The 27,624-nt window shown below is 39.0% G+C and overlaps 1 protein-coding gene across 2 annotated transcripts in view; it reads right to left on the minus strand.

The window, feature by feature from the left end:
* WDR72 (WD repeat domain 72) overlaps window positions 1–27,624 on the minus strand; it is a 212,207-nt gene that overhangs the window by 154,521 nt on the left and 30,062 nt on the right. Inside the window, exons 4-13 of one of the 2 annotated variants that reach the window (XM_079769751.1) lie at window positions 22,517–22,595; window positions 21,238–21,412; window positions 20,488–20,561; window positions 19,438–19,557; window positions 18,051–18,196; window positions 17,566–17,662; window positions 12,797–12,938; window positions 10,956–11,201; window positions 8,204–8,424; window positions 5,676–5,871 (exon numbers count right to left, since the gene is read on the minus strand). In XM_079769751.1, coding sequence (XP_079625877.1) covers window positions 5,676–5,871; window positions 8,204–8,424; window positions 10,956–11,201; window positions 12,797–12,938; window positions 17,566–17,662; window positions 18,051–18,196; window positions 19,438–19,557; window positions 20,488–20,561; window positions 21,238–21,412; window positions 22,517–22,595 — 1,496 coding nt within the window. Of the gene's footprint in view, window positions 1–5,675; window positions 5,872–8,203; window positions 8,425–10,955; window positions 11,202–12,796; window positions 12,939–17,565; window positions 17,663–18,050; window positions 18,197–19,437; window positions 19,558–20,487; window positions 20,565–21,237; window positions 21,413–22,516; window positions 22,596–27,624 lie in introns of both variants that reach the window. The other variant, XM_079769750.1, reaches the window with a different exon arrangement.

Raw genomic sequence — 27,624 nt, forward strand, 5'->3', positions numbered from 1 at the left:
TGAGGGCCACAAAGCTGCCCAGAGTTGTCGGTGCCAAACACACTGTGGGAGCTGAAAGATGAGTCTAAATGACATCTCCAATTTTTCCCCTTCCTAATCAGGCCTAACCATCATGGGACATCCGGCAAATCAATAAGCAAAACTGGATGTTATCGTCACTCCCAACCTGGCAGCACTGCATTTTTAGAGCCAAAAGATGAGGGCCTTCACTGTGACATAAAGAGTCCTCTATTCGGTTGCTTACTTCTTCCCTGAGATGACATGCCAGTCTACGATCCTGAACCTCACCCCGGCATGCACCTGACCATGCCACCTGTCACAGAAAGAAACACCTCTTGTGATTCAATATAAAATGGACAGGAGGGTAAGTGGCTCTAGAATATGCTTGTATATTCTACCAAAGAGTTTCATGAATAAAGCAGGAATAGACTATTGTATAGTGTTTGTGAAAAACTGAAGACGTTTTATAGCCCATTCTCAACACCTAGGAGAAGGTGGCACAGGGAATGACCTATACTCAGTCTCTCTCAACTTTTCACCAAAGCAGACTGTTGGCACAGTTGAGAATTACTGACTTCCTTACTTTGGCTTCAAGCCGCTCCCTCCCCCTGCCCCCCGCCTTTTCTTTCTAGGCCCGTTTCCCCCAGTCCTTATCCACTGACACCTCCTGTTTTCCTCTCTGTGGGCTCTGAAGTTGCTCTAGTGCTGAAAGATCTGATAAATGCCTAAGTGTCAATGTATTCCTCTCGTGTATATAGAGGAGGCAGAGTGCTGGAAAAGAGGAGCAAAGAACAGATCTGTTCATACATACCATTAGAATTAAGATTGACCTTTTAGCAAAACTGAAAGGCAAAGGCGCAGGAAACACTGGCAAGAGTAGAAAACACACAGACTTACACCTGAGGTGAGATATGCTCTGCAAACTCCAGGAACTCCAGGGGAGACGTGGAGGAGAAAGCTAAGAACATACCTACATTTGAGCAGCCACGATCTATGAGCCACCACAACTGGCCAAGGTTAAGATGAACTCATTTGTACTCAATCTACTGACACCAAAGAATATTTGGGTTAGTTAGTTCATATGTTCATTACTTACTTACTTAATTAATTTATGTGCCAGGCACACCAATGAGCAAATGCATCCTATGCCCTGACAAAACTCTTTTCAGACTAACTGTATTTGGTCTTTAGCTGATATTTCCACCCTCAGTTTATGACACTATAAATGGAAACGTTTCCTGATCCTAGATTTGTCCACCTTTAAGGAAAAAGATGAAATAGAAATCAAGTACAATAAACGTGATGAAAGCATCATAGCTACCTGAAATCCAGCTTGGGAAAGAAAAAAAAGATCATTAAACTTTAAGCAAAATTGGAATTGCAGAGTTTAAAGGGAAGCCAAAGCAAAATTAATACCAGGCACAAGATTAAAGGAATAACGTAAACTTATTTAAAAGGAATGAGTGTGGTAAGAAAATTTAGGCTGCCAGCCACCTCCACAGAGTGTTGTGGGACTACGATGAGATCATCAATGAGAGGATGCTTTGAAAAAGTGAAGAGGCACATCTCAGATGGGAAGGCATTGATACAATGATTAATAATATTTTCACCTATAATAAGATCCATCTTAGGTTGAGTTACAGTTGTTTATAAACTTAATGTAGATAACCTAGAGATAAACAGCTTCACTGTCTCATTTGAAACAAATATTTTGTAAGTTAATATGGCACATTAATTAACTATTAATATTAGACAATGCACACTAAACGTGTGCATATTATTTGATATAACAATTCTAAAAGTTTTTTTAATAAAATATATTTTTTATTGATTTCATAGAGGAAGGGAGAGGGAGAGAGATATAGAAACATCAGTGATGAGAGAGAATAATTGATCAGCTGCCTCCTACTAATACATGTCCCCTCCTGGGGATCGAGCCTGCAACCCAGGCATGTGCCCTGAGCAGGAATTGAACCGGGACCTCCTGGTTCATTCGTCAACACTCAACCTCTGAGCCACACTGGCCAGGCTAACACAGTTCTATAGAAAGCAATATAAATAACAAACTGTAGGAGATTCCTTAGTTAAAGTATGATGTATTCATAATGGCCACTCTGATGATTATTGTCCATTTGACAATCCACTCCATCTTTCCCTCCCCTTCTCTGTCCGCTGGCTGATGCCTAGAACTGAACATCCTTCTCTTCTGTCTTCCAGTTGAATTCAGCTAATGGATGTTATTTCAGAAGGAGAGAGAAGAGAATTTTTTCCAACCCTTCATCTCAGTCCTGCATCTCTGGTGGGAGCTGTTTCTCTTCCATCATTTCAGGAAGTGACCACTCCTCCTTTGCTTCAGCCAAACCTGGGCTCCAGCAACACCATTTTCTCCTCTTCTCACTTTAGCCCTAGAGGTAGTAAGCACTCCCTGATCCTGCCAGTATCTGGGTATTGGGGACCTCACTTGTCTGTTCCCTAATCCCTATCCACACCCCTAAAATAATCCTTTCATTAAAGTCTCTTTATTTGACCCACCTGGGTTGAATTCAGTTTCCTGCCAGGACCATGACTTAAACACAATACAGGTATCTTTTTATTGACATAGAAAGATGTCTGACAGAAAGTATATCAAAATATTAATAGCAGCTACCTTTAGGCAGTGAGATAGGATTATTTGGTGGTTATTTTTTATGTTTCTCTGTATTTTCAAATGTTTATATTTTTGGAGTATAAAAAGAAATAATGAAATTACTTGTAAGATGCAATGTGGGAATAAATATGGTCTCAAGAAGTACTAGTGGGGACATGAGAAGAGATAAACCAAAGAACTTATATTCTTATATGCATAGCCCATGGACAGGGGCAATAGGGTAGTGAAGACCTGGAGGGGTGGGTAGGAGCTGGGAGGAGGGGGCTAAAGGGAGGTATGGGAGACATCTGTAATACTATCAACAATAATATATTTGTATATGTGGATATATATATATATGTATATATATATATATACATATATATATATATATATATATATATATATATATATATATACACACACACACATACATACATTAGAGGCCTGATGCATGAAATTTGTGCAAGGCCTTCCTTCCCCCGGCTGCCTGCACCTGCTTCCCTCTGGCACCTGGGGCCCGGGCTTCTCTTGCAGCCCTGGCTTCGTCTGGAAGGTCATCCAGAAGGACGTCCAGTCTAATTAGCATATTACGTTTTTATTACTATAGATATATGAAGTACTAGCGGTTTGGTTTCCCTCCTTTACTGCCTACCCCATCAAAAAATAAATTAAGAAAAAAGTTGCATAGCCTAAAAGGTATCATGATGGGGCAACAGAACCATAAACACTTGTAAGTGGCCAGAGGTCTCTGTATTGTAGCTTGATTCCATTTTCTAGGAAAAATATTTTATTAGCAGAATTCACAACAGAAAACAATGCAACTGCACATATTTATAAGTGCATGTGTTCTACAGACTCAGACTTCACAAGCAGAAGTCAAGATTTTGCCGCATTCTTTCATGATGTTAATGACAATAATAATCTATAATAATAAAAGCATAATATGCTAATTAGACTGGACAGCTGAAGGACCTTCCGGACATCCTTCCGGAATGACCAGTGGGTGGGGGTGGGGCCAGCGAGCCTGCACTGCCAGGCCAGCCATGGTGGTCCCAGCACCCCCTTTCCGCAGAGGCAGTGGGAGAGGCTGCAGCACAGGCCTGGTCCCAGGCCTGGTCCCGGCGCTGCCCCTTCCACAGAGGTGGCAGGAGAGGCGACACTGGGATCAGCCCATGCCGCCGCCTATCCTGGTGCAGCTGGAGAGGCCAAGGCAAGGCCTGGTCCCAGCGCTGCCCCTTCCGCAAAGGCAGCAGGAGAAGGGGCTGTGCAGTCCAGGTCCAGGTGCCAAGCCTTCCACAGAGGCGGGGGCGGGGGGGGGGTTATGGGCGCAGCATGGGCCCAGAGCCTCTGCAGAGGCAGGACAGGGCGCAACCCCGGTGCCTCAACCTCCCACGGCCCCTCCCCGGCCAGCCCAGCTCCAGATCACCTCCTCCACACCAGTGGGCAGGGGATGGGGCCAGTGCTAAGGAGCAGTAAGCCAACTTCTGGTTGAGGGGCACTCGCCCCCCCCCCCCCCCACTAGCCAGAAGCCTGGCTCAGGGCTGGTGAGCACAGCAGAGGTGGCATGAGCCTCTCCCGCCTCTGCAGCAGGCGGGCAGTAAGGAACAAGGGGTCCTAGATTGCGAGAGCCCCGGACTGCAAGAGGGATGTATGAGTCCCAGCTTAGGCCCGATCTCCAGGGCATCCTGGACTACGAGGCACAGGCCAGGCTGAGGGACCCCCCCTGTTCCCCACATGAATTTCGTGCACCGGGCCTCTAGTAGTAATAATATTTAACTATTGCTAAGGGCTTAGCACCTATAGGCACTGTTACAAGCATTGCACTTAATCCTAACAGGAGGGCAGAACTATGACTCCCACTGCACAGATGAGAAAATCGACATGTGAAGAAGCCAAGTCATTTGCCAAGGTCTTATAGATCTTTGCTATCAGGCCCTGTTGGCAGGCCTGGACTTTATAATCTATTTTATCCATTATACTTAACTGTCTCTCAAGTTGATAGGTTATGTAAGAACTCTAAAACTCTCCTAATTTTGTATATATTGTGCAAACAACAAGGGCCCTTATATTGGTTGCACATTTATACATCAGAGCTACAAATCCCACATCAATAAAATGGAGAATAAGACCTTTCCTTTCTTTCCTAGAATTGTGACAATCTAATGTGAAAACAAGCATGAAATCCTGTCCAAACTAGGAAGCAAGGTACACATACAGTATAAGGTGGATTATGTTGCACCCATTGTAAACCAGTACATTAGCCATCATTATTAACACACGAGAGTCAAATGTAAAGAAAGTAGCAATTATTTTGGTGAAGTACAGCTCTAAACTAGAATATTACAAACTATCCAGTCTGTTAGTAATACCTGACATAAAACCACCACTGATTAATCAATAAATATCATGCAATGGTTTCAGTAAAATGTACTCTCCAGGGTACTCCCTGATTCATTTATTAATTACCTTGCCTTATTTGATATGCTCCCAACATTTGCCTGAGATGTGTTACTCTCGAGTTATATATCCAAACTTTCTTTTAAAAATTGAAGGTTCAAACTATACATTCGCTAAGACATCAAAAGTTCAGGTGAGCCACTCAATTTTCAGTTTCCCTGACTCAACTTTTTGGAGATTTTGTAATTAATAATATTCCATTGTTACTGGTCATCAATTCACTCAAAACGTTTCTGAGATGGTGAGTATGCTGAAGGAGGCAGAATTGAATGATAATCTGAGACTGGTAGGACACTAAATTTCTCTCTTGTTAATAATTAAAGTAGATAACGTATGCCTTTATTTATAGCTTCCAGAAATATCCGGCTTGTTCCTGTGCACTGCCCTGTCAGCTAATTATCATTGGTCAGGACCTGATGTGGGACATTGTGTTTTATTTTCCACACCCACCTTCCCCTGAAGCCATCAAACGCAGCCCACCCAAAAGTTAAAGAGGCGACCACAGCATATTCTCTGGAATTCTCCACCTAGCCAAATGTTTTGATGCATAAAAATGTAAAGGATGAAAAGGGGTAAAATGTCAGTTTACCTGTTTCAATCTCCCAGATGTAAACGGAGTCATCTGCACATCCAACAATCAAAAAATTCTCCACCGGGTGCCACTTTATCACCTTCACCGGGAAAAGGTGCTTCCGGGCACAGAAGAGGAACCGCTTCTCCTCCAGGTGGAGGAGGGCCACGGAGTGGTCACCGCACACACAGAAAACCACCTGATTACTCCTCAGCTGTGAGGGGGGGGGGGGGGCAAACAAGCAACATCCTTTGTAAGTAAACAGCCAAATGCTTCCTTTAAAATTGATTCAGGCCCTCCCCCTGCTAATGTAAAATGTTTATTAAAGCCCCATTTGTAAAATGACATTCTACAGCACCCCTTCAACTAACACGCTAGAGGAGAGCTTCAGACACCACGTAGATTTTAAACCCAATACCCTCTCGGGAAGGTCAAGAGATGCAAGTAAAAAGGAGAATTCCAGGCCAGATCCACTTGTAAGATAAATGAAGGACTTGACCATCACTCAGCAAATTCAGGCAGTGTGAGGCAAGACATCGGAAATAATGCAGAGTAAAATAAACCCCAGAGCTAATTTGTTGCCACAAAAAGAAGCTATTTGTAGATACAAGCTTAGGCCCAAGGGTATCATGAGCTGGTATTTTCCACTTAAAGCCTCAAAATGTGATTTGGTGCTGTTCCCAGAACTATACAGATTCTAATCCAAACAGGAAACTCGGTGTAGACACAATTTAAAAGAAGTCAACATTAGATAGTTCCCAATTAATGTTCCGACTCAAAGACACAAGGACCAAAAATAGGCTCATAGGATAAAGATTCTTAAGATACTTTGGAAAAAGTCAGCACAGTTTAGGGCCAACACTGTCCATGCTGGTGCTGCTGAAGGTAGTCGGGGAGGAGTTTATAGCAGCTCTGTGTGTGCCTCCCCACCACTCACACAATAGATCATGAATGCAGGTGGGGTAGGGTGGGGTGGGGTGAGTTAGGGTGGGGCAGGAGGAAAGCAGGTAGTGGCTTTTCTACCTTCTGTTTCTTTTCTAATCACCTTGCTATATGGATGTTCCCACTTTCACAAAGGCAACTAGCCAGAGTCTCAGCTGCTATGTTTAAAGCATCAGTTGGGATCCCTTGAAAATCTCCCAGTGCCCATCATTGACCACATTCAATGGGGCATTGGGGAGCATGTTCTTTTTGAGGAGACTACAGAAATCCTGAGGGGAAAAAATCACAAAGTGGCAGGTGAATAGATGGGGAGAGCCTGGGATTGAGAATGGGGAAGATGGCATTGCCTCCCCAATATTACCTCCTGGAGAATGTGCACAACCCACAGCCTCTAGAATGCACAGCCCAATGTACTTCAGATAAAAACATACAGATGTGAACATTAGGCCAATAAGAACCTTTTCTCCAGGCATTTGAATTGTAAAGTTAAAAGAAGGCATAGGGAGAAGCAAGAGGAATGAGCAATCACAGAAAATTAGACTTCTGAGGTACAGAGACTTGAGGAGTAACCTTGGTTTCTGTATTTCAATTCAAGTTCCACTAGGGACTTGCTGTAGTGTTTCATATTGTATGTATAACGATTGCCTCTTATGTCCTTTCAGTAACCTCCCTTGTTAATCTGACTTGGTTTGAATGGGTCTGATCCTTAGAGTTAACTTATCTCTGAGGGAAGCAGAGGTAAAAGGGGTCAGGAGTGGAACTGACTTGGACTACCATGCTGGAGCTGAGAAAAAAAAATAGTTTAAAAAAAGATAAAGGAGGGGAACCTCAGAAATAGAAGATATAGCCAGATATCCCAAATCAGCACATGCAAGTTTATTATTTTAAGTCAGTTAGCTTTATTTCACTGTTTTATTAAATTATTTGTATTGCTGAAATATTGCTTTATTTATGTCTACTACAAAAACACAGTGTAAGTTTTGTCCAAGTTTGCTTAAAGCTGATTTTTTATAATCTTACTATGAAGAAATAATTTTTACAAGCCAATTAACTAACTTAAAAATTCAGGAAACTCAAAGTGTGAGTTTAACAAATATATAAGATCTGTGGAATTTAAATCTCATTGCATAATAAAATTATACCTGAAAGTATTTCCATTTGCCCCACACAAGGTAGATGCTCATAAATTTGTTAACATTTATTATTTGTTAAAAAGATGGAAGAACAAACAAAAATTTATTTAAGAAAAAGAAAATGTACCTATCAATAGTATTATAAAAGTAAATTGTTGAAGGCAAAAATTTCTAATTTGTAAATTCCTATATATTTGAATTTTTTTACATTGTCATCACTTTTATAATTTTACTCCATCAAAAATTAAAAACTAGGAGAAAACAGACAAGAATGTAAGTACTTTAGAATTAATTGGCTTTTCTGAAGGTAAGAGTTGACAAAACCTTTGCTTTAAAATCAAATTATTTGTTTAAGCTGTAATAATAAAATGCATATAAAAAGATTAGAAAGGAACGCATAAAATCATCTAGTTTTAATGTTAAATAACTTTTAAATTTATGTGATATATTTTACTATTTGTCTGAACTTACTCTGAAGTTCTCTGGTGGCATCAAAAGACTTGTTACTGGACCAGCTTCCAAAAAGAATTTATGCAAAATTTCTTCAGTAAAGATATCCCACATGATAACACAAGAGTCCTGGTCCCCAGACACCAGCCAACTTTGGTCCAATTTTGAAGAGAGACCATGTGGGTAAAGTAATGAAATAACACTTTGGTGATGGCCTTTGAGAACTTTGTAAGGAAGGGAGTCTGAAAAACAACCAATACCAAATAATACAAAAGTTATTTTTGTTCAAGAAATAGTCCTGAGATTGTCTTTTATAAATTTTTAATGTAAGAAAACTACAAAAGTGAGGCAATTGGCTAACAAAATTATTAAACAATCCTTGGACCATCTCAAAGGCAAGTGCCTCCTCCTGAGCTAGATCATTACTGGTGAAGCACTAACGCTGCTTGTTCAAAGTCTACTAATTCTTTAAGGACATTAGCAAGTTACCAACACCAGTGCCAAGAAATAGCAAATGCTGTACGAAAAGAGTGAACAATTTTGAAAGTTTTGCCTCTACAAAAAAAATTTAGAACATTACTGCTGTACTTTTAATTAGCATGACCAAATGCATAAAAGAGAAAGTTTCACAGAGCATTTTTGCTTTCCAAGATATTAGAGATTACCTACTTCCAAATCTTAGTTTTACAGATAAAGTATTTGAGGCTCAGAGAGGTTAAGTGACTTGAATCCAAATGAAAAAGCACAGCATAATGTTTAATAGCATAGCTTTCTGTTAAACAAATATGACTTTGCTTTTCTGGATCTATCACTCAATAGATGTGTCTCCATGGACAAGTTATTTTGTGCCAAAAAAAAAAAAAAAAAAAAAAAACTGAGGTAATAACAGCACATCTTCACACAAGACTGTTGTGTTGTGAAATAAATAAGATAGAGGCCATAATTTCTTAATACTGGCACTTGGTAGAAAATGGTATTTTATACCATAATTATACTAGAACTTGGGGCTACTGACACCTAGTCTCCACACTGTTTCTTCTTTTATTAGCTAACTAAAAAATTTGGAAAGGACCACAGACCACAAACTCTCTTTATTCAAATTAAAAATGAGTGTCAAGGAGTCATTATTACTTCTTTAAAGAATCACTGTTTATTTCTATTCTATCAGGTATGCCCTCACAGGTTTGCCCTGTGCAAACCAAGATAAATATTAATTCATTTTAAGAGTTAGTGCTTAGGCTGGTTTTCTCAGTGGTTAGAGCCTTAGCCCACAGACAAAAGGGTCCTGGGTTCGATTTCCAGTCAAGGGCATATACTTGGTTGCAGGTTTTACCCCAGGCCCCAAGTTGGGGCATGAGTGGGAGGCAACCAATCCATGTGTCTTTCTCACTTTGATGTTTCTCTCTCTCTCTCTTCACGCCCTTCCTCCCCTCCCCCAAATCAATTAAAAAAAAAAATCCTTGGATGAGGATTTAAAAAAAATGAGAGTTAGTGAAAATAAAACCTACTAGTCAAATGCAGGTTTCTGCTTATTTTCTGGGTAAGACAAAATAGCCCTGGTAAAAACTGCTAAGGTCTTAAGCTTTTTCACTAACTTTAACAGCAGCCATTGAGCTGTATAAGAGGACATTACTTCTCCTCGGTTCGGTTCATTGCTATTCACAGCTCTATTTCAGTCAATTACTGAGTCACAAGTTAGTAAGAAGCCAAAGTAAGCTGAGAACATTAGTAGACAAGGTAAAAAGTTTTTCTTTTCTTTCTTTTTTTTTTTAATGAGATTTGGTCTTTACCATTAAGGACCTTGCAATCAAGTAGGATCTGTGGAATAAAACATAGAATACAAATTCTTCTACACATCTCCAAATCTCAATCACCTCCTACATTTCCTGCCTTTACTTAAGACAACTTACTACAGAAATCTTTATTTAATAAGTATTTCCTGATGCAATGCTCAAAGATGTAGAACAGCATATTTAGATTTCATTAATAAAGAAATAAAAATTAAAGCAGGAAGATACCTTTTTCTACTGACTGGCAAATATTAAAAAATTTACTAACATACAAAGTTGGCTAAGACTTGAGGAATAAGGCATTTGCATAAGCTGTTAGTGGATGCACATCGACATTGGTGCATGTTCTTTGGACAACATTTTTAGATAAATTTTCAAAATTAAAAATTCACACAAATGTTGATTCAGTAATTCTGGGAATTAATACTATAGATATACTCACATATATGTGCAAAGACAGTTAATTCTGCATTGTTTCAGTAGCCAAAGCTTAGAAAAACTTAAACATCCATGAACAAGGTATTTTTAAAAATTAAAATTTGATCATTATTAATCATTTAAAATGAGCTCATAAATAATGTGCTCCAAAATATTTTATTGAGATTTGTTTAAGAACATTTCAGTAAAGTGTGCATAATATGTTTCCATTTGTATAAAATAATTAAATAAATGCATATTGCTATGCTGTATATGCTTATATATGCATAGAATTTTTTGAGAAAGGTATAAAGAAATGCATTAGCTATTGCCTTTGGTGAAGGAAACAGGAAAATCAAGGAAGGACAGAAACACTTCTCAATGTATAATCTTCTGTTTGAATTTTTAAAAAAACATTACTTTAACTTTAAAACATGTTTTAAAGTTAACAAATTTATTAACAAATGCCAGCAAACTTTTTAAGCTTCAGCAATCTTCTTAGTACAATTTGTTAAAGTTGAAACTTAGATAAATTAAATAAATAGGGTTAAGTAAAATTCAATGACCTTTTAATAGAGAACCTCCTTCCAGAAGTCCTGCTTTGGCAGCACTCAAAGCCTGTGTAATGAAAATGTTTCCATCTTCACAGCCACATACTAGTTTATCAAGACTTGGGACATACTCTGATGAAGTGACCACCACAGTTCCAGCTCCGTCTTTAAACCCGGAGAAGTAGTCGATAATGCTTTGTGACATGATATGATGCTTATCAAAATTATCTTGAAGGGTCCAGGTGGTAGTTATTGGTATCTCTAAAAGAAAAACATACAAGAAGGGAAATTGTGGTTTATATAGCCAGCATAGATTGGGAAAATATTATCAAGACACCATCCCTTGGGGGTTACGTAGAGGCTCCTTTGCTATCCTAATAGTGGGCTATAGGCATAAAAGTTCTCCTGAATCCACTGTCTTCATTCAAAATGCAATTTTATTGGTCTTCTGTCCTTCGAGGAGCCTTGAAGAATAAATGTGTATGAATGCATTCATTTTAGTCTTAGGTCTACTGAACAGAACTGAGGAACTACTGCAGTGATGTAAACTGTAAGACCAATCTCATGAGTTCTCCACTTGCCTTAGCAATGTTAAGAAAGAAAATTGGTGTGTTTTTTTTTAGTTGTGTGAGATAAAGGGAAGAAATTTATTCTTTTAATGTCAAGGATAGGAACATCTCAAAATTGTACCATAACCCTAGGCAACTATCTATGGCTACCAAAAGTGCTGGTTACCATTTTATGTAGCTGACAACCCAAGCATGAGAACTGGGCTTCGGATAGGCTCAGGAAGTGAGAGAGGCTTGGCATCCAGGACAGCAGAAGGCAAGTTAAAGCCAACCTATCTCGCTATGAACTGGCCTCCTTGGCCTTATGGGCCCCATGCTACAGTGACTGTGAAAACCTCGACCCCAAAACTTAGACTAGCACCAAGAGTTGTCATAAATGTCTATGACTCTCATTACAAAGGAGGTTGACTGGACATTTAATGCTGCTGCGGTAAGTAGAACAGACATGAAAATTCCTAGAGCCACCATCAAGTGGCCTCAGCAGTGGGCATGGCATACTTTTTTAACTCTTAAAATTGGCTTGTAAGAAACTTTTCCACACACTACACCAAGCTCTTAGTCTATTTCTCGACCCATTTCTTATTAATCTCGGTCTAAATAAACCATTTTGAAAACATTTGGGACAGGGACACTAAAAGTGATACCAATGAAATAATTTACTAACGGAAATTTGTGTTTGGAAATGCAAGTATAAAGAACCATGATTCAGCTGTGCCCCAGACAAAGATTCACAGAGGTGACAAACTGATTAGGAATAAATGGGAAAGAGTAAAATGGGGTTCCTCAATTTGGAACACACTGTCTCAGGAGTTTGAAAGTTCTCCACAATAACATTTACGTTGATGATTTCAGTGTTTTATTCTAAGAAAAAATAAAATAAGCAAATGTGAAATCATCTAATCATTCAAATTGTCAGATGTTTTAGTGCCCATGTTTACATATGTGCTTCCTCTCCCAAGCAGCTGTAATAATCCCAATAGAGGAATTGGTTGAAAAGGGGGTATAGCATATGGACATGACAAAATAAAAAATATGAATATGATGTAGCAGGCTGCTCTATATTGTTATTGCCAGCATTCATTTTACTTCAATAAGATATCACTCATGTTAAATTAATGTTATTTTGTATTATATTGGCTGTATAGCTGCGTAAGATCTATAAGGGATTTATGTTGTCATCTAGTACATGAGAAATTTTTTCCTATTTGTAATTCATATTACTCAACTTAGAAAAACACAGAATTAATTATAAACTAGTTCTCAGGAGACATGGGAAAGTCATCTTACCTCCAGGAGAGCCATCAAACTTGGATACAGGAACATCGGGGATGTGCCACAAAGTAATTCTTCCTGAGACTTCTCCAGAGAAAAGTACCTTATAGAAAGGCTCTTTCCTTTCATTCATGTAGCCCATAACACAGGGCAGGCTCTGGTCCAAAACAAGAAGTTAGCTTTTATGTAGGAAAATATCTAAGCATAAAATGATAGCCACTGTTTTTAAATGAAGGAACAAAACTTCATAGATGAACTAAATTGCTTCCATTTTATTTCCCACTGTTTCTAAATTTTCAAGTATTTATAATCTCTTATTCAAGACAAAAACATTTTTATAATATAAAAAGAAATACCATCAGCTAGACTTCAGAGTTAATAAGAATATCTAACATTTATTGAACATGTTCTGTATGTGCATTACATATACTACTAGGAGCTTTGCATGTATTCAGTTAAATAATCCTCTCAATAATCCTGTGAAGTTAGTACTATTATTGTCTTCACTCTACAGATGAATAAACTGAGAATGAAGATTTGATTTATCGAAGGTGATATAGACAGTAGTGAACTTGAGTCCAGCAATTCTGACTCAAGAGCCCATATCTTGATAACAATACTCTACTGTCCACTAAGAAGGCTTCATTTTTTATGTTCCATCTGTCCATTAAAATAGTAACAACTAATGTTTGTATGCTAATTTTGTGTAATTAATATACGTTCCACTTTCTGTTGACCATTTTTTTTTCAAATTCAACATACTTGATATCAAATTTCCTAAGTGGCCACAAAGAAAAATAAGAATGAGTCCATAAATTGTTAAAATATGTATACTATATAACTTTAATATACATAAGCATTATATTGTATTAGTATAGTGTATATTGATGTTATATGTTTAGACAGAGTTACAATTTTGCTGAGGCAGAGTATGAATATTGGGCACCAATGCTCTGAAAGATAGGTTTCCATTAGTGAATGAGGCTAGCATCTCCCCAGGACCTCAGTGCAGTGTAGATGTGCTTTGGATAGATTGGCATTATGCACAAGGGACCAAAATGATCAGGTGATTAGAAAAACAAAAATTACTTTTGATTTATAAATAAAAGGAGCACTGAAAAGAAAGCCAACTGCTGGTGCTAGAATGAAAGATGCCTAAGAAAGTCTTATTGATTGGATCACTTCGTAAGTTATATAAATGTCTAACCAGTATGTTATACACCTGAAGGTAATATAATACTGAAAGTCAGCTGTAATTAAAAAATGTTTAATTAAAAAAAAGAAGACTAAGAAAGTCAATTTCCTCATCAGAAAATACATGTTTGAAGGTCCAAACTTAAATAAATTAGTGGGAAAATTCTATAATTTATCTTTAGAAAATATTAGGGGCCAAAATACTGCTACATTCAATCCTCACAACAAAGCTAAAAAGTAAGTAAATATTGTTATTCTACTTGTTATGGAGATAAGGAAACTAAAATAGAAAGAAAATAAGAAACTAATCCAAGACAGTTCAAAGAAGATATGTAATACTCTATAATCCTAAGAAATGAAAAGAAAAACAGTTCCTATGAAGTCAGTTCTCTGAATAAACCTTGTTTTGTCTTGTTTTTAAGATTCAGGAGGCAATGTGGAGTCTTAGAATTCTCATAGCCATCATCATTGTAAGTGTTAGAATGGTGTTGATAAAACTTGGTTAAATTAACTTCTCAAATACTCTCAGCCTTTAGGGACCTTAGAATTGACCAGTCCAGCTTCCCGCGATACGTTGATGAGAATGAAGCTCTAGAGAGGCTGGTGGGTTACTCAAGTTGGGTCAGTGCATCTCTTCCCTCCCAGCTCCATGTGCTATTGTTCCCTCACTAGTTCGGCAATTCACCTGAAAGCCTGCTCAGAGTCTCTTACCATATGAATTCTGATTGTTCATCTCAGAATGCAGTACCCATCACAAGGAATATCCATCCCCCAAGATGTCATAAAATAGTCATTGAGAGTGAATTCTTGGGGGCTAACTGCTTGGATTCAAATACTGGTTTTAGCACATACTAACTCTATTAAAGGAGCTAATTACTTGATTTAGACAATTTACTTAACTTCTTTATGTCTTATGGTCCCTAGCTATGCAATGAAAGCTAATAAAAACACCTACTATGACCCAGCCTGCGTGACTCAGTGGTAGAGTGTCGACCAATGAACCAGGAGGTCACGGTTCGATTCCCAGTCAGGGCACAGGCCTGGTTGCAGGCTCGGTCCACAGTATGGGGCGTGCAGGAGGAAGCCAATCAGTGATTCTCTCTCATCATTGCTGTTTCATTCTCTCTCTCCTTCCCCTTCCTCTCTGAAATCAACAAAAACATATTTAAAAAATAAAGGCACCTAGTATGTGGGACTACTGTCAGGACTGAGTTGATAAGGTAAGGTGCTTAGAATGGTGCCAGGCACTTGGTACATACTCAACAAATATTAACCAGTCTTATTATCCACTTTCAGAACAACTGAGAAACTCACTCCAAAGACCCATTACCAGACTCTTGGGCCAAACTGCATGGGTTCAAATCCTGGGAATTAATCTCTCTGAACATCCGTTTTAAAATGGGAACATGGTGGGTACTCATGTAAATGAAGCTGTGTGTATGTTTGACCCTAATAAGAACTGTCATCACCATCGTTGTCATTACTCAGTTCATGCACTCAAATGTCTTACCTGCAACCCTGAGGTTGCTTCTATCCCAGTTACGCCCCCCTCAGACTGCAGCCTTACTCCTCAACTAAGACCCTGGGAAGCCCGGCTCCTCATTGTAACAGCCAGGAGCCCGGCCACAGGCCTCATCAGATATGACTGAAAGCTTGGAAGACTCTAAGAAAGCTGCTGAAAGGAAGGGGAGGCCCCATTCTTGCTGCTACAACTCCATCAGCAGATATGTCCCCTGCACCACAAAGGGTGACCCTGAGAGCATATTACTATCAATTCCTGAGATTGAATTCTATGATATCTACCCTCTCCTCCCCCAAAAAACCCAGTTAATACTAAATATTTACACAGCACTCTTTCCTAAGCTCACCAGGTCTAACAAACTCATCTCCCCACTCCACCAAAATGCTTTCACTACCTAATTGCAAGGGCGACTAAGAAGTCTTATAATTAGTGAGTAGTGATGATGTTTTGAATAAGGTGAATAATATCTGACTTCCTTTTCTTGGCTGGATAAAGGGTGAGCAAGGGTGTAGGGTAGAACATCATCTTTCAGTTTTAGACCATTCGGGTATATTGCACTGGTTTACAAGCACTTCCCACCTTTCAAATACAGACACAACTGCGGTTGTCTAAATAACAATCACTGATAGAGGGCCCATCAATATTTATCTTCACATTTTGAGAAACAAAACAAGGTAGCTTCCCACAAGATTAGTATTTTTTAAAGTTGCTTTGTAATTGCTGTATTTTTTCCTTGTAATTATGTGTACAGTGTTCATACTTGCAGTAGACTAGAAGCTCCTAAAGGACACTACGTATATGCAGCTTTTAGGGAAAACTGTGCTTTGTAAAATTGCAATCTAGAGGTAAAAAGGAAAAAAAGGGCAGGTCCTTTCAAAAGAACTAAAAACGCCTCTTGAGTCAGCCACAATGCTGCTTTTGTGATCAACGGGACACAGATGCATTGCTGCCCACAGACGACTGCAGAAATAGCGCTGAATGCCATAATTCTGAGGTCTGCCTACGCCCCAGCGGTACCAGTAGTTCTAATTTTGGGCTGACAGCTTCTTAATCAACTTTTTGCAACAAAACCTCACAGATATGTCAGCGGAACAATCACTGAACTGTAGGATTTCCGACAGCTATGCTGTCTGATTATGCAAACCATCACTCTGTAACAATTAACATGCTTCCTTGGTTGACACATCAGTAATTCAAAACTCCTCCATTCCCCATGAAATACCTTTTCGATAATTAACTGATGACTAAGTCCAATAGGTAAAAAAAACAAACAAAAAACACCACTTTGGTTAACACTACTATCACAAAGTAACTGCTTAAATTTTTAGGCTTCATAGAGTGTCAAAGATATAATTCTGCCAAGTCAAAGCTCACAATTATATCCTCAAATTAATCAGGAATCATAAATAAATTTGTTTTAATTAGAACAATTATTCATAAAAAGAGCTAAATACATGTGAAAATGATTTCAATATTTTTTTAAAAAGCGGGATATAAACATTTTGATAAAGTTTAAAAATTGGAAAGATACATTAAAAGGTTAATCTTGTATCAAACCATATATTAAAAGGATCAGTGAAAAGTGTGTGTGTGTGTGTGTGTGTGTGTGTGTGTGTGTGTGTGTAGAGAGAGAGAGGGACTAAATAAAGTAAAATGTTGGCAACTGGTGGATCTAGGCAAGAGGTAAATGACTGATGATTGAAATAATTTTGCAACTTTTCAAATATTTAAAAAGTTTTCCAATTACAGTGAGTAAATACACATAATAAAACATACTTACAATGAATATTTATGGTGGCAGAGTTGGAATTTTAATTCCTCCTTTTTAAAAACATTTATCATTTTTCTATAATAGATATGTATTGTTTAATCAGACTTGAAAACAGATATTTTTTAAATGCAAAGTTTTCTCTTTAGTAGCCACTAACTGTTAGATTTGATTTTCTCATTAACAAATTGATGTGATTCTTCAATTCAATTTTTCAAGCCTGACTCTGTTACAGACAAAGCAGCACTTATCTGAGAACCGGAGCGAAACAGCACTGAGCAGCCCCTTTTCTTGCATTACCTTATTTTCCTGCACAGACGCAGAGCACAGTAAATGAGGATAAATGGTCTCTCTAAGCACTCTTCCATCAGCAGGGTATATGCTTTTTGAAAGCCCACTGCGTGGCAAAAAATAAAAAGCAAAGTTTAGAACTTTGGGGCTCTTTATTCGTGTGTGTGTTTTTTCCCTCCCCAATTTCAAAAGCCGGATGGCACCATTCAAGTTTCTAAACTCTAGTTAGAAATTGTTGGGTTAATAATTACAAGTGACTTTTTGAAAGCCCAGCACCAGCTGTACAAGTTATACATGGCTAATCTCATTCCTTCATCCCCTGCTGTTTTACACAAAGGCCGAAGCCCACCAAGCCCAGAGTAAATCTTCCAGTGCCAAAGTTGTTTTGTTCTGGTTTTTGATCATGGGCAGCATGCGGGGATTTTTCCATAATAAACCTCCCAAAGTTCATTTCCAACCTGAGTGTTTTGTATGCCGCTCCCATCTGAGCCCACCTGTTCAGCAGCTGATAGATGTAACTGTGACCATCTTCTGTCCAGATGATGATTCTGTGAGCAGCAAGCACCTCTCCACCAGCAAAGACCTGCCCACTTCTACTGACTTCAGTCCGCAGAAGGGAAAAATCGCAATAATCATAAACCTAAAGCCCAAAATGAATGATGCACATTAGCAAAAGCTTCCAATCTAATCTGACAATGAGGTGAAAGATAAATTGTGCTCATCAAGACTATTTAGATGACAGTATTAATGCAACAACATACTAAGTATTGATGATAGCCCACACTGTACTCATGTATTAAGATATTCTACTAGTACTTAGTTTTTCTTATTGTCCTAAGGTAGGTTTCAGTAGGTAAACTTTATTTGGCTAATGTGTCCATTAAGCTCAGAGACTAGAAATCTCAAAATCTCTATATGATTTTATTCTTCCCATATGGGTAATCCACTTTAACATTTGAAAATTTATTACACAAAAAGTCTAAATAGTAGAAATCATTTGTTAGATCAAACACTTAGTATTTTTGTTTTAAATTGTATCAGCATATACATAAGACAATATAGAGTCATTAACTGAACCCAGTATATGAAACATCAAAGGAAAAGAGAGTGCTATCAAGTGATGGTAACTTTGCTTTTTTTTTTAAATCTTCTTGGAGACATCAGTGAATATATTTACAAAAAAATAAATATACATCCCCTAAAAAACAAATGTAGTGACAAAGCAAACAAAGAAATACTTCCTATATAATAAAAGGATAATATGCAAATTGACTGAACGGCGGAACGACTGGTCACTACGACATGCACTGACCACCAGGGAGCAAATGCTCAACGCAGGAGCTGCCCCCTGGTGGTCAGTGAGCTCCCACAGGGGGAGCACCGCTCAGCCAGAAGCCGGGCTATGGCTGGTGAGTGCAGCAGCGGTGGTGGGAGCAAGGGCACCCGAACTGCAAAAGGGCGCAGGCTGGACTGAGGGACTCCCCTCGCCGCCTGAGAGCACAAATGTCAAATGTCGTGCACCGGGCCTCTAGGATATAAATAAGACTGATTTATGTAGGTGAAAGTATTAGTTTTATTTTTAATTCTAAAAATCAAGCATCAACTTTTGAAAATAATCTAGAGATAAATGCTCTTTACTAATATGGTTTGTTATTAATAACATGAGCACTTACTATTACATGTACAATCTCCTGAGAGGCAAAACAGCAGAACTAATAAAAGTCAGTCAAAAAAGATAGGTCATCCATACTGTGGTCATAATATAATAAAAAGTTTGTATTATATTTTAAATCATATCCTTATAACTGTTGCACTGAACAAGAAAAAAAATTAAAAATTATATTTGTATACCATGGTATTTATTATGTTGTTTTATAATACCTTCCAACATCTAGAAAATACCACCAATAGAAGTCTCTCTGTATATGTGCAAAATCGTATTGTCCAGCAGTTCAGGGAGTCAAGAAATTTGGATTCCTTTTCATAGACATCTTGCTTTTCCTTCAAAAGGAATGAAAACATTTTAGTACTAGTTCTAGGTCATTTACATGCAGCTGTATCAGAAGATTTGCTTGTCTGAACACCTGAAGTAGATCACACCATTATTAAAAAATGAAAAGTACCCCAGTTTCCTTTTTAGTCTTCTGAACTACGAAGTTACTTTGCAAAAAATAGCATGAGCAGGAAACCCACTTGGACTCAAGGATTCATCATGTAAACGCATTCAACAAATATTCTGTGGGGGACTAGGCTGGATGCTGAGAATGTTAAGATTGAGTTACTGACACTATCTTCTCAATCTGAAAATGCTGGGTGTGTGTTTCTTGGGCTCGGGATGCCAATACAGTCCCGAGACTTCCTCATTCTAGACACTCCTGAGGAGAGCCCAGAGCCCCAGGGGTCAGCCAAAACAATTCCCTCACCAGCAAGCACAACAAATACTATGACTGTTCTTTTGTCCATCACCTCAACTTGCAGCCTAAAGCCAGGGAGCAGGGGAATATACTGGACTCCCAGGGTATGTGACCCCCGGCTGCGCATAGTCATCTCCCTGCCACTGCTCACACACACACACCCTGAAGAAAGAGGGTCTCCTGCTGTAAGGGACAGAAGGAGATTCTTCTACAATTTGTATTTTTAATTAAAACATAGTCTGTGTGTGTGTGTGTGTGTGTGTGTGTGTGTGTGTGTGTGTGTAAAAACATTTGCATGTGCATGGAGAAAAGGATGGAAGGACACAATGCAACTGTTTCCAATGCCCACCCCTGGCACTGGAAGCAGGAAGAGGAATAGGGGAAGCACACAGAGATACACAGAGATAAAATGTAGACTCTTCTATATTCTTTGAACTTCTAAAAATAAGCATGTACTATCCCTGTAATTTTAAAAATGTCCGTAAATAGGAAGGGGGAAAAGGTTTCACAAGCCAACCTGAATGCTGTTGATAGATGAAGAGAGATCCCACACTTTGAGTTCACCCGTCACTGATACCACCAAGAGAGAATCTTCTGCAAAGACAACAATGGTTGCATATAAGCGGACCACTGCAGTAACTGGCTGATGTAAAGATCATTGCATAGTCATTTAGGGATTGTGCAGGGCTATGCCAGTGGGAAATATTCAGCTTTGTTGTTTTCTTAAATAAACATTTTAGATTAGGTTTTACATTGATTTTAACATTCCAAAGTGGCCCCATATAAAAGGAGAGCCGCGCTAAAAGCAGAACCACATAAACACCATCCTGTTGGCAATATCACACCTTCCTATCCCAGACGTCAGTACGGAGGCAGCCTTCCTTTCCCTGGGCAGTCGCTCATTATAGAAATGAAATTCTCTTCACTAGCACATCTAGAAGATACAGCAGGATGAGAGTTCCAAGAGTCCTGCTAAGCCACAAGAAACCCGCTCTTGTCACGTTTAAAAATGTACCAAGCAGAGTTGGGTGGTGGACACACAGGTTCTCCTCTTTCCACATTTTAACCTTGTGCTGACTTTCCAACAACACCCTGAACCACTTGCCTGGGTGTTCCCAGTTTTTCTTAACCTGGCTTAGGGAGCTATCCCCACTACCAAGTAAACATAAAGAAGCATTCTAGATGCTTGCCCAATAACTTAACAAATAGTTCCAAAGTGATATTTTCATAGACAGTCTCCTAGTGTTATGTATTACCCAACCATTACCTTGAATTCTCATGGAGTGAACGATGCACATGCAATTGATCCAATCAGGAGATTGGGACGATGTGAAAGTGTGAACTAGAACCAAGGTTTTGGCGTCAATTATCAGAATGTCTTGATATTCTCCACAGCATAGAAGCCAGCCTTCTCCTGTCATCCGGAATGAGCAGTGGTAATACTGTGCAAATGGAATTCAAGCAAAAATGCAATTATCACTAGCAATTAACATAAATTCTCTGGATTTGAATTTTATCATCTATTCAATTAAGGTATCAGACTGAAGAGCAACTAAAATTTCTTTGACTTAAGTTATTCCCTACTTCTAAAGTGTTGATTTTGCACTTTAGTCTCATTTGTATTTCATAATTTCTTTATTGAAAGGGGGATCTTTTGTGAAGAGGGAACATTATTCCAAATCATGGAAAGCTCGCAAGTCTATTATTTTTGGAGTGCTGTGTAGAACTAAACAACAACAACAACAACAACAACAACAACAAAAAAACCCAACCAGATTCCTTATTCTAGCAACATTGCTACATGTTAAGAAGAGATAAAAGTGTTTGAAGAGCATTGGAGGAATTCTGGTGCTGAATAAGTTTTGAGAATGGCTTTCATTAAAGATTGCGTAGTATGGTCTACCCTTGAGGCTCTCTCACTGCACTGGTTATGGGCACTGAAGAGAGTTGGTTTGTGTTGCAGTGCAGGTCATGGATGCTAAAAGCAATAATTGAAATATGAAAATCTGTCAGCACCACTGGGATCATGCAACTACCTTACATCTATGCTGGAGTCTGTCTACCAAAAGCCAAGACCCATATTAAATATTGGGAAGTGATTACAAAGGTTATGAGTATGCCTCTTGCTCTCTTCATGGATAACAAAATCAGAATCTATCCATCCAAAAAAGGTTAAAATTGGAAACCAGGAAGAAAATACACACAAAAAAACTCTTTTTGCTTTATAAAACAGCACATCATTAAAATGGAATCTGTGTGTGTGTGTGTGTGTGTGTTGTGAGTGTACCTAAGGAAAAAATAAGAAAATTGTCTTTCAAATTTATCTATGCTAAGAACAGAAAAAAAAATTGGCTGAATAATAACTTTGGGGGGAGAAAAATGCCAAAGTAAAAGATGATAACTGGCCACTTTACAGTCCAATGACAAAAATAAAACATTCAAGAAAAAAAATATCCTCCAAAGACATTTCTTCGAATGTGTGCCCGGCGATGCCCTGAAGGAGTTGCAGAACCCAGAAATGTGCTGCAGGAGGTGCCCGTACTTACGCAGATTGCGATGTGCCTGTAGGGAAGGGTGGCCTTCTCCACGCACTGCCCGTTGGTGACATTCCACACACACATCTCCCTAGCAGAGATAACCTCGTATTATTCTCTGTCATTTCCACTCAATTGGCTGGAATAATTTTTGTGCCACTAAGTTTTTCTTTAGCGCTGCACTTAAATGCGGCCTGATCGTTTATGGGGCTTTTTGTTACAGATTACTGGGCAAGAAAATGTCGTGGTCATTAGCAGGGATGACATACTGTATCTGTGTCTTTTTGTCTGGGTAATTACACCCTGCCGCCAGCCTGCACACCTTCCCTTAGTGCCAACCTGACCTACAACAGATTGTGAGGATACAGCCATCACAGCCTTTTGGAGTGACAGTACAACAAGCTTTCCTTGGAAACTGCCTCCTCTTGAAAATGGTTGATTTCACTGAACTTAAACTACATATTCTGAAAAGCATAATGCATCGTCTTGTGGAGCCCAGGTAGCAGTTTTGTAAAAATGAACAGTGCCACCAAGAGGCCACATTTGGTCTATCATTGATGGGGTTTATTTCTTTGCTTCTGAAATCCTGAAGTCGTCCTTGCAACTTAATGTTTAAAAAAATTTTCGTTGTTTAGAAAACTGACTTGATTACATATATGTGACAGATAGACACAGTTAGGAAATACAGCTTTAAAATACATCTAGTGTAAGGCACTTTAAATCTCTATAGTTTCTGTTCACAAAAACCAAAATGGCTGTTTCAGAATTGTTCTGTAATATTCTTCTATTTTGACAGTTTCAAAACATAAGCACAATTTTTCATGGAAGAAATGAAAGTGCTATTGGAATTAAGGGAGAAGCTATTAAGAAACAAGATATGGACTAATATTGTTCATGGTACTTTGTGATTGGCAGGCTCTTTTTTGCTTTTTTAGTCAAACACCAGGACTCAATTTTTAAATCAGTGATTTTCAACCTGGGTGACTTTGCCCCACAAAGGATATTTAGCAATGTTTAGAGATAGTCGGGTTGTCCCAGTTTAGGAACACACGGCTGGCATCTAGTGGAGAAAGACTAGAATGCTGCTAAACATCTTTAATGCATAAGATGACCCCCACAACAAAGAATTTTCTAGTGGTTCAAATGCCATTAGTACTAAGGTTGAGAAACCATGTTCTAGAAAGAAAATTTTCATGTTTTTTTCATCTCTGTTAATATCCAACCTTATTCCAAAAATAACTTGAGTTATGGGTGAGGGTATCTGTGTGGGTCTGAAAATAAGACCGGAAGAATGGTAGAAAGTGAAATAATGTATCTTAAAGGTAAAAACAGACAAACAAACAACGACAAAAAAAAATGTATGTCAAAAGTAAAAATAAAATAGAATCTTAAGCAGTCATCAATATAAATTTTTTATCTCTATAAGGAATTTGAGTTTATTAGCATGGTGCTCAATTCTTCTGGGAATAGTTCAAAAAATACCCTCATAAATTCTAAATTTATGATTCAGTGTTTGGGTCCTAGCATGTGGAATTTTGAAAATCTCCTGGTCAGTTAACCTGTTCCTAGGTAAGTCTATCTCTAACCTAGTGGTTCTAAACTCTGGCTATCCATTAGAATTATCGGGAAGTTTTCAAAAGTACTAATATCTGGCCTGGCCAGAGTGGCTCTGGGATTAAGCATTGGTCCATGAACCAGGAGGTCAGAGTTCAGTTCAATTTTCAGTCAGGGCACATGCTCAGGTTGTGGGTTTGATCCCAAGTGAGGGAGGGGCTTTTGGGAGCCAGGTGATTAAGGATTTCTCTCTCATCACTGATGTTTCTCTCTCTCCCTCTCCCTTCCTCTCTCTGAATACAATAAAAAAATATATATTTTTTTAAATTACTGATATCTGGGACCCAACACAGACATCAAGCCAGACTAATTAAATCATATTGTTCAGGCTTGAAACCTGGGCATCAGGCAAAGCTCCCCCAGTGATACTGATGTTTCTACACTCTCTACTCCAAATATGTTCTCTGAACCAGCAGCATGAGCATTGTTCTGGAATATTCCAGCAATGTCCAGGAAGGTGTTAGAAAATGCAAATTCTTGAACCTCAACCCAGACCTACTGAACCCATTCCTCCAAGGTGGGGCCCACACATTTTAGTTAAACAAGCTGTGCAGGTAATCTGATGCAAGCTCCGGTGAGGATGTTTGCCCATCTCTTAAGTCTCATCTCTTGCTGGTGCTTGAAAGTTTTACTAACACGCAAAAGCCCTTTTTATCAATGCCAAGACTTTTTGCCTTAAAGAATATCTGTTAATATAAAATATTTATTAATATAAAATATTAATACTACTCTATCAACCTTATTTTGGTTGTTATTCATCTGATAAATCTTTTTTTCCGTCCACTTACTTTTAACTTTTCCATGTCCTTATGCTGGTTTGTGTTTTGTTTTCTTTTTAATTATCTGCCAATCTTTGTAATTTAATTGAAGGGCTTAGAACCTTTGCATAATTTAGATTGCTGTTTTATTCCAAGTTATTTCAACTATCTTATTTTGTGCTTTCTATTTGTCCCATTATTTGTGTCTTCTTTGGATTAAACAACATGTTGTTTTTTCTTTTTTTAAGTTGGAAGTTATATATTCTATTTGTTTTTTTTTGTGTTTTTTTTTACTGTTCTTTTAGCAGGTACCCTGGAAATGTCACCATGTACATCTAGCTTAAAGTCTAAAGTTAATCAACATCTTCACATACTGCTAAAACAGCAGAACATTTGGAATCTGATCATTATACTATTACTAGAAGCCCGGTGCACGAAATTTGTGCACGGCAGGGGGTTGTCCCTCAGCCCAGCCTGTACCCTCTCCAATCTGGGACTGCTGGAGGGATGTCCAACTGCCCGTTTAGGCCCGATCCTGGTGGGATCGGGCCTAAACGGGCAGTTGGACATCCCTCTCACAATCCAGGACTGCTGGCTCCCAACTGCTTGCCTGCCTGCCTTCCTGATTGCCCCTAACCGCTTCTGCCTGCCAGCCTGATCACCCCCTAACCACTCTGCTGCCATCCTGGTTGATGCTTAACTGCTCCCCTGCCAGCCTGTTTGCCCCCAACTTCCCTCCTCTGCCAGCCCGGTCACCCCTAACTGCCCTGTCCTGCAGGGTTGATCACCTCCAACTGCTCTCCATTGCAAGCCTGGTCCCTCTCAACTGCCCTCCCTTGCAGGCCTGGTCCCTCTCAACTGCCCTCCCTTGCAGGCCGGGTGCCTCCCAACTGCCCTCTCCTGCTGGCCATCTTGTGGTGGCCATCTTGTGTCCACATGGGGGCAGCTATATTGTGTGTTGCAGTGATGATCAATCTGTATATTACTCTTTTATGAGATAGGATAGAGGCCTGGTGCACAGGTTGGGGCCAGCTGGTTTGCCCTGAAGGGGGTCACAGATAAGGGTGGGGGTTCCCTTGGGGTGTGGGGCGGCCTGAGCGAGGGGCTTGTGGTGGTTTGCAGGCCGGCCACGCCCCCTGGCAACCCAAGGGGAGGCCCTGGTATTTGGAATTTATTTTCCTTCTACAATTGAAACTTTGTAGCCTGGAGCAGAGCCAAGCCTGGGGCTCCGGCAGCCATTTCTGTGGCAGTTAATTCACCTTCTACAATTGAAACTTTGTAGCCTTAAGTGGGTGAGCCCGGCCAGAGTGTGCGGAAAGCTTTGCTTCCCCTGTTGCCGCCGGCAACCGTGGCCTGCTCTCTTAAGCTCCATTCTGCCGCCATTTGTTTGAATTTGTTTACCTTCTATAATTGAAACTTTGTAGCTTGAGTGGAGGCTTAGGCCTGCAACGGCTATGGAAAGCTTGGCTTCCTCTGTTACCTGGGAAACCTTGCTCACTGTGGCTGTAGCCATCTTGGATTGGGGTTAATTTGCATACTCGCCCTGATTGGCTGGTGGGTGTGGCTTGGCTGGTGGGCGTGGCTTATGTAGCGGAGTGATGGTTAATTTGCATATTACCATTTTATTAGAGAGGATATGAAACTGTCAATTAGGATTGTGAGGAGATGGGGTGGGGAGTGTATATAAATATTATTGTGTCTTACAGTTTATGTTTATTTGCATTTTTAAAATATTTGCTCTGTTTTGTTCAATATTCCTTCTCCCATCTCAGATTTCCCTTCTGAAATCATTGTCCTTATGCAAGAACATAATTTAGAATTTTGTTACTTATAGAGCATCTGTTGGCAGTGATGGAAAGTTTTACTAGTATTTGACTTAAATGTTACTATTTTGCCCTCATGTTTTGAAGGTATATTTGTTAGAGATACACTTCTAAATTGATAGTTTCACTTAGTATTGAGAAGTCAGCTCTCAGTTTAATTAGCATTCCTTAGTAAATAATGCTTTTTCTCACTGACCACTTTCGGGATCTTCTCTCTCTTCTTCTTATTCTCTCTCTCTCTCTCTCTCTCTCTCTCTCTCTCTCTGGCACTCTATTGTTTCATAATCAGGTCTCCAATTGTTTATTTCCTTTCATTTACCCCAGAATTTACTGGGATTCCTGAATCTTAGAATTTATGCTTACACATGTAAAACTTAGGGGAGAAAAACACATGAAAAACTGGGTTATGAGGCAATTTTATGTCCCCTCTGATCATCTTGGAGGCAAAAAGGCTAAGCACCCAGTCATATCCTGAGACTTCTGAAAACTATACAAAATCATTGTTGTTTGGGAAATAATAGGCCAAGTCTAGTAATTTTCATAACTTCTAACAGATTAAATTAGCATATGTTGAGTATGCAATAGCTCTAAGAAATATGTTATAGATGCAGGATAAATTTTGGACACCAAAGGAACAGAGTTCTAGAAAATTCAAATTCTATTGGAAAAGGAAAACCAAACCAGACTCCTTGGCTGTTTAATAATCATATTCACAGGATTTATACAGCTGAATTCATCAATCATCAAGAATAGACTCTTTTTTGGAGCTAGACCACTGTGGGCAAAAACCTCAATCTGGAACTCAGTTACATTTCAGATCTATTTCTCACATAGCTATTATTTTTCTCAATTCTCCCAGTAGACTCAGAAAAAATTCACACACACACGCAAATTCTCTAGAGTGGGAATACATATTTCAGTATGT

This window comes from Cnephaeus nilssonii (genome assembly GCF_951640355.1).
Source record: "Cnephaeus nilssonii genome assembly, chromosome: 4".
NCBI classification, from domain to species: Eukaryota; Metazoa; Chordata; class Mammalia; order Chiroptera; family Vespertilionidae; genus Cnephaeus; species Cnephaeus nilssonii.